This window comes from Papilio machaon, chromosome 15 (genome assembly GCF_912999745.1).
Source record: "Papilio machaon chromosome 15, ilPapMach1.1, whole genome shotgun sequence".
In the NCBI taxonomy this organism is placed as follows: domain Eukaryota; kingdom Metazoa; phylum Arthropoda; class Insecta; order Lepidoptera; family Papilionidae; genus Papilio; species Papilio machaon.
In genome coordinates this window covers 7833384-7845096 of record NC_060000.1, presented here as the reverse complement: position 1 = coordinate 7845096, position 11713 = coordinate 7833384, and the positions used below count along the sequence as shown (strand labels likewise).

At 32.2% G+C, this 11713-nt stretch overlaps 2 protein-coding genes across 2 annotated transcripts; one reads left to right on the top strand and one right to left on the bottom strand.

The window, feature by feature from the left end:
• Window positions 1-222: 222 nt before the first annotated feature.
• Window positions 223-3824, bottom strand: LOC106713191. Its single transcript, XM_045681389.1, has 4 exons — window positions 3411-3824; window positions 2868-3273; window positions 1673-2019; window positions 223-1388 (listed from the first exon to the last, which is right to left on the bottom strand). Exons 1-4 carry the CDS (start codon window positions 3753-3755, stop codon window positions 1017-1019), a joined length of 1470 nt encoding a protein of 489 aa, XP_045537345.1. The 5' UTR covers window positions 3756-3824; the 3' UTR covers window positions 223-1016.
• A 1164-nt stretch (window positions 3825-4988) lies between these two features.
• LOC106713211 lies at window positions 4989-5596 on the top strand. Its single transcript, XM_014505937.2, has 2 exons — window positions 4989-5179; window positions 5421-5596. Exons 1-2 carry the CDS (start codon window positions 5000-5002, stop codon window positions 5589-5591), a joined length of 351 nt encoding a protein of 116 aa, XP_014361423.2. The 5' UTR covers window positions 4989-4999; the 3' UTR covers window positions 5592-5596.
• Window positions 5597-11713: the final 6117 nt, after the last annotated feature.

The window sequence follows — 11713 nt, the reverse complement described above, 5'->3', positions numbered from 1 at the left end:
TAAGTTAAAAGTCATTAGGTAAATTACGATTTTGTTTCAATATGTTCATCACAATAAATAAAATCAAAAAACATACAAATATGTTGTAAAATTTTATAATTACTGATGGTTTACGGATTTTTCAATGTTAAAATCTAGTTTGTTAAGTTATTTCTTAAATAATATCTGTTGCCGGCTTAGAATGTGTTATGGCGTAGAATATTTCTCCGTAATTTTTTTTTATTTGTAATTTTTTTAATCTGTGCCCTCTGATTGACGTTTTTTAATGTGTGCCAACATCACAGAGTCACCGCACATGGGATATAGCAATAAAGTTGTTGTATTTTTATTGAGATTGTGACATTGTCGACTCTAGTCTTTAACCCTAGGTACAGGAGGTTGCGTGCTCACGTTTGTTGTAGCTCACGCACCTTTTGCCGCCTTTTAATGTTAATTTATAATCTAAGTTTTTTTTTTAGACGTTTAGTTTTTTTTACAATCTGAATTCGCACTGCCCTCGAAGTCAGACTTCCATTTTTATTTTAAATTTAAGGACTCTGAACTCGAAAGTACTTAATCTAGTTTTTAGATTTTGTTGTGATTCACCCACTAACTCGCATTTATATTGATGGGGTCGACTGTGGCAACAGATTAGACAGCAATGTATATGTTCATAAACATTTACCCCTGACCTGACTTGTTCGAGAAACTTTGGTACAATGTGAACGATCTGAGTTTTCACTAGTGAAACATAAGCGATAAATGTTTGTTTATATTGTAAAAAGAATGCTGTAACAGCAATAAAAATCAGACTTGCAGTTGCTTTTGTATATTCATTTGGTCACCTTAATCCTTTTCCCATATCATGAACAGTACACGGAGGTGTATAGATCACTTGAAACTTTTTAAAGTGCATTATTTTTAAACATACAATATTGAAGCTTGTTCTATGGATTTTAAATATACTACTGTTTTATATTGGAATTTATAACAAAGTAATCAGGATTAATGGTATTTCTTTGCGTTCTTACTGTAAACTAAATATCGTTCATTAAGTCTGTAATTCTAGCTTCACTCATCAGGCTCTGTATCTCAAGTTGGAGCTGAACAGCCTTCTTTATATCCATTTGCCGCAGCTGTGATGCAATATAACGTCCATATAAATCAAATTCATCTTCTCTAGTGAAGCTTGCATCACTGTCTCTTAATCTATCACATATGTTGGAACTTATTAATTTCAATTTCTTCCTTTTTTTCTTAGATAAATTTTTAACTCTACCATTCAACTTTGTGATATTACATTTTGAATTTGATTGGAAGTCTGATGTAAAATGATCTATATTTCCGTCATCATTTGTCTGGTCCACATTATTTGTTATCCATGACTTGTTTGATTCACTGATGTGATCCTATAATAAAACAACAAATAAATGACAATTGTGGAAAAAAACCAAACATATTCAGAACTGTAATGCTATTCAATCATAATTATCTGACTATTGGGTTGTTGTTGCAATTATTTAACCACTAATCATCATCACCATCTTAGTTGAGTCTCCAAAAAGATGCTTTGTAACTCTAGTAGTCCTTTTTATACTTATACAAACACTAATGACTCTATAAATGATTATTTATGTTCTTTGATCTTTGCTTACTTTCAACAATAAAAATAACAAGAAAGATATAAACTTACATCATAAACTGTATCAATGTCTGTTTTCTTAACGATTTGGAAACATCTATGCCAATCTGCAAACCATTTAATAGTAGGCGTGTATTTAGAAAGTGGTCCTGATCTTGTCCGTATTTTATTAATTTCTTGTGCATAAGTGGATCGTAAATTTTTTATTTTCAACTTAACTCCATATTCATTGAGTTGAATTCCAGTAGATGACATAAATTCGTCAATAATCATCTGATACGCTTTCTTCCGCTCATCTATCAGCTTATGATTTTCGTGATTCGGATTCCACAAAGAATCTTTACTGAGATAAAGTTTCACAAATGGGTACGTCTCATTTTCATCCCACCTCATAATGACCATTTAACATGTCTGGTAATTTGGTTTTTGGAATGTTTATTATTTAAAAATTATGAAAATAGTAAAACTGACACTGACACCCAAATGTAAATATAAATGAGAATGACAGATGACAGTTGATACTTGACATTTGTAATGGTCGTTCGTTAATAATGGTTACTAAATATACTTTGCGAGCTTTGCTCAAAAGTATAAAGATGCACCTAAAGTGGATAGTAAAAAAGAAACTGAAAAGGACCTATTAGTTTTGTTTTGCTTTAATTTAGACATGAATATTAGTGACCTATAAACTATTACCATATGTGTTTTTTTCTTAAATGGCCACAGCAAATTTTGGAATTCAATAAAAGATCGAGATCAGTACTATTGCTGACTTAATAAAAATTTTTCATCATAATAACAGCTTGAATGTTTATGTTTGTGCCATGTTTATGCCAAACATAAACATGAAGAAATAAAACAGGAAATTATTTTAAACATTTATTAAACAATAACTTATAACTTACTCATTGGTATCACTTGGAATAACACAAATAAAATTAAAGTAAATAGAACAGGTTAAATAACATAAAAATATTGTAAATTTATTTTTAACTAGCTGTCGCCCGCTCAGAATTAAAAAAAAACATAATAAGTAGCCTATGCATTCTTCCAGACTATGATGTACATATATGCCAAATTTATTTGAGATTCATTGAGCCGTTCTGGACATATGTTCAAACAAACATCCATCCATCCATCTATCCAAACATTCGCATTTATAATATTAGTAAGATACTTGAAATAATTACAAAATTAAGTACTTTGTCAATAAGAAAATCATCTTTATATATGAAGCATTTTTAACTGTCATTGGATAGCTCTGAAATTCTAGTTTTGCTGACTAGGTTATTAATTTCTAACTGAAGTTGCAAGGCCTTTTGCAAATCCATATTTCTAAGTTGTGACGCAATGTATTTACCATAGATGTCAAACTCATCTTCTAAAGCAACAGAGTCTGAAGTTGAATCCGTTGAATTATGCTGTTCAGAAGATTGGCGCTTTGTTTTCTTCTTTTTAACTTTATTAAACGATTGAGAGGAATAATCCGTTTCTTTCTTTACATGCAATGAAATTTCTGGTTTTGTTGAATCATATTCTGTGTCAGTTGATGGGTTGAGTGGATTTGTGTCAGATTCTTCTGTATTGTCATTTGGAAGATCTTGGTCGACCCATATCTGACAGGATGAGTCAGCTACAGAAGTCTCTTGATTCTGAAATAGATTTGATCTTAGTCAGATAGTCTTTAGTCAAATAGTAGCAGAGTATTAATATGTTTTTACTGCGAAATTAGCTGTTTTCAATGAATTTTGATATAGAAATAGATTGAATGAAATGTTAAAATACTCACAGTATTATATAAAGCAGAATGTCGATTTGTAGGAATGTTTTTCATATATTGATCCATTTCATGAAACCAGATCAAGGAAGGTTCGTAAATACAATCTGGAGTCGAAGATTGGATTATCTTATGTACTTGTTGCAGGTATGTAGTTCTTAGGTTTTTTATTTTTATTTTTATTTCAGGAATACTTAAACTTTTCATCGTAGAAAGTTGAAATTCCGAAGCAATATCCGCGTAGGCTTTATCCCTTTCATATTTTATCTTGTAATCTGGATGTGAAGGGTTCCATAAACATTCGTGTTTTAAATAGATCTTTACGAATTCCAATGTAACGGCTTCGTTCCATCGCATTTTACAGTAATTATTTTTAATTAAATAAAACGAAATAATCACAGATCAATCTTCGTGTTGTTATAATTTGACTTTGATGTTTAATTTGACGTTATAAATTTGATTCACATACGTCACAACATTGACAATGACGTTTTAATTTTTTTTATACAAATGTAAAACAGACAGGCGGTCACAATTTCTACCTGTAGATATGTAGACTGGTACGATTCGATAAAATAATGTTATGTTTATCAAAGCCCACATTCTACAAAAAACTAACGTTGCCATGTCCAATGACAAAAGCAGATATGTACTTCCATTTCATTTTCCTAAGTGTACAACGGCCGAGAAAGGGGTTTCATCGGCAAAGTTAAGCTAGCATAATAAGTAATGTAATGATAAACTTAAAATTAAATCTCTGCGTCTGCGATCTAGTTGGTTGGCCATTTTTTAACTACACTAAATAAAAAAGTAGGTGAGTACTATCCAAAACACGGAAAAAGGTTGGACTCTGGATAACTTTTTTAAAACGCAGCTAATACTTTTTTACGTTAATTTGTTATTGTAAAAAATATATCAATTGTGTTTTCAACGCTCGACCACGATCCAATCTGATAGTTAATGAGTGTAGTTCATATTACCAAGCTTACGATTTGTGTTTTGGATAATTTACTTCATACACTATTATACAAGCAAATTTAAAATCTGTAGCAGTGATCATATCGAAATAATTTGTACATTTCATTTTTTGCTGTTACTGCCAGTTAATATGCCGAGTGGAACAGTGTTGAAGTTATGGCGACTTTACCTATTTATAATGTTTTTTACTCTTTGTAAAGTGGAAAAAGTAAGTTATATAAATGGGTTCAATTTTGGTTCCGGATAGACTGAGCACCGCAGACAGACAGACAGGGACCCTATGAACTTTTTTCTCCGTGAGTGAGCCTGTTGGCCACTAAGAACATCCCGAATTTAGAACAGCGTTTATGGTTGATACTATACATATAAGTGAATGTTTTATTTCAGATCAGATATATAAGCTTGGAGCGTCCAGTAGTTTTGTATTATAACAAGAAGTACGTACCTTTTTTTAACGCTTCAGCCCGTCGCTACAGCCGCGACGACCCCAAGTATTACATCAGTGGCCATGGAGACTCCCTGGTACCTTTGGATAACAGAATTTTGGTGAGCTTTTCAATCTTCTATTTTGAAAGTATGATAATCATATATGTAGGGATAATCTGGTTCTCTTGTACATTGTCATGTATGTTACCATTTGTTGTCGCAAGTTGGACATTCACTTCTACAAGGCCTCGGGCAACACGTACAAGCGGACATTCTTTGAATTGCACTACAGACTGTGCGATTTGCTCAACAAGGACACCTTCCTCGGAAGCTCCATGAAGAGAGGAAGCTTTAAGGGGAATTGCCCTTTTCCATCTGTATGTGTTATATTTAAATAATACTTTATTATCATCATCATTACTAAATTTTCATCCTCTAGTTCCATCTAACATTCATAATTTTTTTTAGTTGTCGCTTCCTTCTTAATCGTGTCACCTTTAACGCGATTCATCATCTCTTCCTGTCATAACTACTTAAAGATTTCCATCCATTTTTTCTATCCTTACATCACTTCAATCCATCGATCTAGTTTTTATATTAGCAATCTTGGTATTGCAGGGTAAATACCACGTGGAGAATATCACGATCCCTATAGAAAATGTGCCCGCCTCCCTACCGCTAAAGAAGGGCAGGATCTGCGTGAATATTACTTATGTGACCGGAGACAAAATGGGCAGCGGCTACATTGATATAGAAATCAAAGAGAAGCACGTAAAAGGAGTAAAGTAAAACCAGACGCTGGATTATATAATATTATGACTTCTTTTCAGGAATTCAATGAATATATTTTCTCATATGAATTGTGCTTCACGTTTTATTTCTTATTCTTACCCTTTACAATGAATTTCGCAAATGAAATTCGTCTGTTGTTCGAAATTAAATAAATTTTGATCAACGTGTACTGTTTGTTGCAAATATAATATTACTCTGGGTTTCGACTTCTGTGATACTAGTATTGACACATATTGTTATAATAATACTAATATATATATATATATATATTAGTTTATAACAATACTCAAGTATTTGTCCGGTGTCAGCACTTACTAGTTTCGAGTCCATCGGGGGCCAACATCAGGCCCTACTAAGCCTGGTATTATTTCGCGGACGCTGCTCACCGCTCACTGACATATATTGTTGTCTCTTTTTGTTTTTAAGAGAATATTAAGGATGACGATATGCGTCGAAACAATTGACTAATTAAACTAATTTTTAAACTATGAGAACACTCTTGAATAGGATATTCTGGTGCTGGGCTGCCACCAGATGTGCAATGCATAGATCAGAAAGTAAATCGATGTTGTAAATAATTGTTTAAATTATTTTTGTTATCAGTAAGATTAAAAGTTTCTGTTTGAAAGTTCAATTATCTAATAAAAGATGTGGTCCTTCGAGTCAGATATGAAACAGAACCTATGGATCTATATACAAAATTAGTATGTTTTTTAAAATTAATATTAACAGTAACCTCATAATACTTACTACACCTTCAAGTACGTTAAAAGAATGTATCTGTGATTTGTACAAATTATATAGATAACATTTCGATTTACCAAGTTCACTCTTTCATAGTAATCCAAATAATAAAGCTTATATTCCATGTTTTTTCTATAATTTAATTATGATAATTAAAATCCATGTTAAAGATATTTGTTAATTGTCATTGTCATTTTATATTAAAGCCATTAAAGTTTAGGATCCTAGATTTCAATTGTATTTCGACTCTCGGGTCTGTCAGTTACTACACTTTTAAAAATCTCCATTCAAAGAAAAGTAAAAAAAATCCCCCTGTATTCGTTTCAGCTTTAATGATTGTATTACAAAAGATTAGCTGAGTAATTTACTAAATAATTGCAAAACTATGACTATACAAATTGAAATAATTTGATCGTTCAGTGAATGAACTTTAATAACAATCAGACTGAATTTTAGTATATTATAATTATTTTATTTTATTTCTGTCTTTCGTAGTGTACGTCAGTATGTCAATCTGTAGATATCTTATCTATATTTTTCTCCTTTTTATGTTCTTTATCATTTGTCAGATGGAAAAGGTATGTTAAAAATATTACAATAAGTTTATATTTTAGTGAGTGAAAATAAACAGATAAAAAATAATTATATGTTGGTATTATACTGGCTGGTTTTTTTTATCGTCTCGATAAAAATATGTGGAATACAATCTATAGAAGACAGTATTTGTGTACTCGTATTTTGATTAAGAAAATTTCCTAAAATCCAATAAAATCTATAAAAGAAATACACCCTAGTGTATCATAAAATACCTACTTTCGCGGATGAATGAAAAGTGCAAGCGAAAAAGTGGGGGTGCGAGTTTCTTTGAAGATAGTTTTTAAATTTTACGTAATCATCGCGCGGCAAAAATCTAAATCGTAAACATATTCTACTGACTAGTATTTCTGGAATGACTTTTTAAAATATTTAAATATGAAGAAAAGAATTGAAATTAGAAGTTTTTATTGGTTGATTAATATCAGATTTTTAAAGACTGAAAAAAAAAAAACACCAGTACATAGGTGTCACATTTTTTTTATATTTATTTATTTCTCTGCCAAGTAGTGTGCTGCTGCTGCTCCTTATTACATGCGAATTATCTACACGAGCTTTGTTTCAGATAAAGTACATAAGCTTGGAACGTCCAGTTTCACTGGGTTACAACAAGAAGTACATTACCTTTTATAATGTAAGCGCGCGTCGCTACAGCCGAAATGACCCCAAATATTACATCAGCGTCCATACAAAAACATTAATACCTATGGACAACAGAGTTTTTGTAAGTCGAATTGACAGTTAAAAGTTAAAATATTTCAATAATTTCTAATATGCCGCTTGCACGCTCTAACCGTTATCACACCAGTATGTACAGTCGCCTTCGTTCGCGGTATTCCGGTATTAGAAAAATTGCCTTGCTTCTCGGATGGAATTTTAACTTGGCCCATTTGTACAAACAATTATACTGCTATCGATGTTTATTTAAACAAATACAATTATGAGTTACCTTTACTGTACTTCCGACTATTGTATAATGTGCGCTATTATTTGTTTACTAACGTTTATAGTTTCAAAGCGTACGAGACCCTCAAACTATTGTCAAACGATTGTTGTTCTTAAGAAATACTGTGAACGAAGGCGCCTATGTCCAGTCACGTCATAGTCCTGGTACTAATATGTGCTCTGTTTCAAGTTCGACATCTATTTCTACAAGTCCTGGGGCAACACATATAAGCGGACATTCTTCGAGATGCATTACAGGCTGTGTGACTTACTCAACAAGGACACCTTCTTTGGCAGCTCCTTAAAGAGAGGAAGCTTTTTGGGGTCTTGTCCCTTTCCCCCGGTATGAACATATATTGCATTTTTACGGTTATTACGGTGTTGTATATAATAATCTGGTTTTGTTAATGAAGAATCTGAAACGGATTATACTAGTATAATGTATGTTTATATCATAAAATGTAATATTTCAGGGCGAATTCCATGTGGAGAACTGCACTATCCGTGTTGAGGACGTTCCAGTTACTCTACCATTTAAGAAGGGAAGGGTGCACATTAATGTAACATATGTAACGGGTGAGAGTTTGGGCCACGGCTATATTGATATCGAGATTAAAGAGAAGCGAATGTAATAAACAAGATAATAAACAACAATATTTATTGTTTTCCGTAATTTGAAAAGCACAATTTCTAATGTGAATATTGTTTTGAGTTTTCTTTTTACATACAACAGAACCACTATACTGACATAGATTTAGCGAACAATGTGGATTTTTGATGTTAGGATCATTTAAACTCACAAATACGAAAAAATATCTGAATGATTTTAGTTAATTGCGAGGTGCAGGTATTTTTTCTGAAACTGGAGCACCGCGAACTTAGTCGACTGTACGTATATATAACGAAATCTTCGATCGAATATAAGTAAAGTTTTAAAGTTACATGTAACGTAACGTAACGTGCGAGACATTTCATTCTGATAATATATTAATGTCCAGAAATCTTCTTTCGATGTAGTACTTTATTTACTACAATATATTGTAGTAAAGGTCAGGTACATCGCGCAGATGTCGACCATTAAACGGTAGTATTGTGTTGACCGGACAACAATAAATCTCATCACGGATAAGTAAAATTGAATCCTGTTCAAGAAACGTCTAGATTAAATAAAATATCGTTCCAATAAATGCACTGGATGTTGATTTGGTAATCTCAGAATATACCTATACATACTCCTTTTGATAATTCTGACCTACTTGGCTTTTTATGTAGTATGTTTAAATTATTTTGAATTAGGAATGTCAGTATTATTTTCTTAAGTTTGAAGTATGTTATAATAAATCAATTCCGTTTAAATTCTCAAATAAGTAAGATGTCTAGTAATCAAAAATAACTGTTTAACTTTTATATACATATTTAATAATGATCCTGTTTCAACTAAATTATATCCAATATGTTTGAGTAAGAATAAATATTTTCCGAATCGAGTCTATAAGTGTATATTTGGTTTGAGAGTGATCCCATCATCAACATCCACCATTTCAAGAGGTTATGGGCCCAGGACGCTTCCACATCCACCATTTCAAGAGGTTATGGGCCCAGAAATGCTGATATTTATATTTTTTGGAGCATTTTTCCTGTTTGGAGAGCAAGAATTACAGTTGCAAACAAATTTTTCAAGATGGAGGAAGAGTGACAGTTGCAAACAAATTTGTCAAAGATCCATCTACCATTTATTGACGGTGTTGAAAATGATGAATGCAGAGGCGGATGAAGTGATTTTTGAAGAAACGGTTCAAGAAGTGAAGAAGAGGTGACCATCGACGGTGTTGAAAAAGATGAGAGTGTAGCGGCGGATGGAAGTGGTTTGTGAAGAAACGGTTGAAGTGAAGATAGAATAGAGAGGGTTGCTGATGATGTTGAGTTGTTGGTGTTGTTGAGTTGGTGTTGTGGAGTTGTTGTTGTTGAGTTGTTGGTGTTGATGAGTTGTTGGTGTTGATGAGTTGTTGGTGTTGATGAGTTGTAGTTGTTGTTGATGTTGTAGTTGTTGTTGATGTTGTAGTTGTTGTTGATGTTGTAGTTGTTGTTGATGTTGTAGTTGTTGTTGATGTTGTAGTTGTTGGAGTTGTAGTTGTTGTTGTTGTTGGAGTTGTAGTTGTTGTTGTTGTTGGAGTTGTAGTTGTTGTTGTTGTTGGAGTTGTAGTTGTTGTTGTTGTTGGAGTTGTAGTTGTTGTTGTTGTTGGAGTTGTTGGTGTTGTTGTTGTTGGAGTTGTTGGTGTTGTTGTTGTTGGAGTTGTTGGTGTTGTTGTTGTTGGAGTTGTTGGTGTTGTTGTTGTTGGAGTTGTTGGTGTTGTTGTTGTTGGTGTTGTTGGTGTTGTTGTTGTTGGTGTTGTTGTTGTTGTTGTTGTTGGTGTTGTTGTTGTTGTTGTTGGAGTTGTTGTTGTTGTTGTTGGAGTTGTTGTTGTTGTTGTTGGAGTTGTTGTTGGTGGTTTTTGTTGTTGGAGTTGTTGTTGTTGTTGGAGTTGTTGTTGTGTTGATGTTGTTGTGTTGTTGTTGTAGAAAGTTGTTGATGTTGTTGTTGTTGCAGAAAGTGTTAGTGTAAGGGTTGTTGATGTTGATAATTTGGTGGAGTTAATAGATTCGGGCAGTGGAAGCGTGGGTGTGAATTGATTGAATTAATGTTATTGGAGGAAATTTCTATTCTGAATTTTTCATTTTTCTTTTGCTCAGTTTTGGACTTGTGGTTTGACTTTTAATACAAGGTCAAATATTTTATAGTCCAATATATATTTTAACGGAATTCAAATGAAACTTTTAAGAGAAACTTTTACAGAATTTTTAATATCTCCATCCTTTATACTTTGTGTTTTTCTTGTGGTTTTGGAGTTTAAGAGTTTGTGGTTTTATTGAGAGAATGTATTATTGTTTTTTATTATTGGTGTTTTGTTGATAACTTTAAATATTTGGGTTTTCTGTACTTGTCTGTTGTTATGATGTATATTCTGAGATTAAGGGGGTGTGTTGATTTGGTAATCTCAGAATATACCTATACATACTCCTTTGATAATTCTGACCTACTTGGCTTTTTATGTAGTATGTTTAAATTATTTTGAATTAGGAATGTCAGTATTATTTTCTTAAGATTGAAGTATGTTATAATAAATCAATTCCGTTTATATTCTCAAATAAGTAAGATGTATAGTATTCAAAAATAACTGTTTAACTTTTATATACATATTTAATATAATCCTGTATCAACTAAATTATATCCAATATGTTTGAGTAAGAATAAATATTTTCCGAATCAGTCTATAAGTGTATATTTGGTTTGAGAGTGATCCCATCATCAACATCCACCATTTCTAGACTGGATACATCTTAGTTTTGTTAATAATGATAGAGGGCGCTTCGTACTTTTTCTTTGCAGTTATCCAAGTCGTAGTAAATTGATATGGCAATTACTGTTTTTATAATAAGCTTAAATGCGATCACAGAAAAGGTTTTTCACTTTATTTCTACTATTAATATTAAAATGATTTGATATTTCTAAACTTCTATTTATGATAAATTTTGTGGTACCGTTTACAGTAGTGAATTGAGCTACAATATGCAGGTGCACTGTAAAATATTCGTTGTCTTAGTGACAGGTTACAGGTGACAGGTGACAGGTCAGTAAACAATGTAGAGCACACCTGTCGCTCTGTTAGTTACGCATTGCTTGTTATTTTTTAACGTGTCACTTGATTGTTACATTGATAGACGACTCTTTGTTTACATTTGATGGACAAAAAAATAACTAAAAAGCTTTTATACTATTGTTCAAAAGAGAATAGTTT

Bases quoted from the DNA above. Each gene is read 5' to 3' on its own strand.
- LOC106713191 (XM_045681389.1), bottom strand. From the start codon at position 3,755: ATGCGATGGAACGAAGCCGTTACATTGGAATTCGTAAAGATCTATTTA. The intron at 2,020-2,867 runs GTTAAAAATGCT...CATGTTAAATGG, and splicing joins TTCAGAGCTATCCAATGACA to TCATTATGAGGTGGGATGAA. The intron at 1,389-1,672 runs GTAAGTTTATAT...GTTTTATTATAG, and splicing joins ACATTGATACAGTTTATGAT to GATCACATCAGTGAATCAAA.
- LOC106713211 (XM_014505937.2), top strand. From the start codon at position 5,000: ATGTATGTTACCATTTGTTGTCGCAAGTTGGACATTCACTTCTACAAG. The intron at 5,180-5,420 runs GTATGTGTTATA...TTGGTATTGCAG, and splicing joins GGAATTGCCCTTTTCCATCT to GGTAAATACCACGTGGAGAA.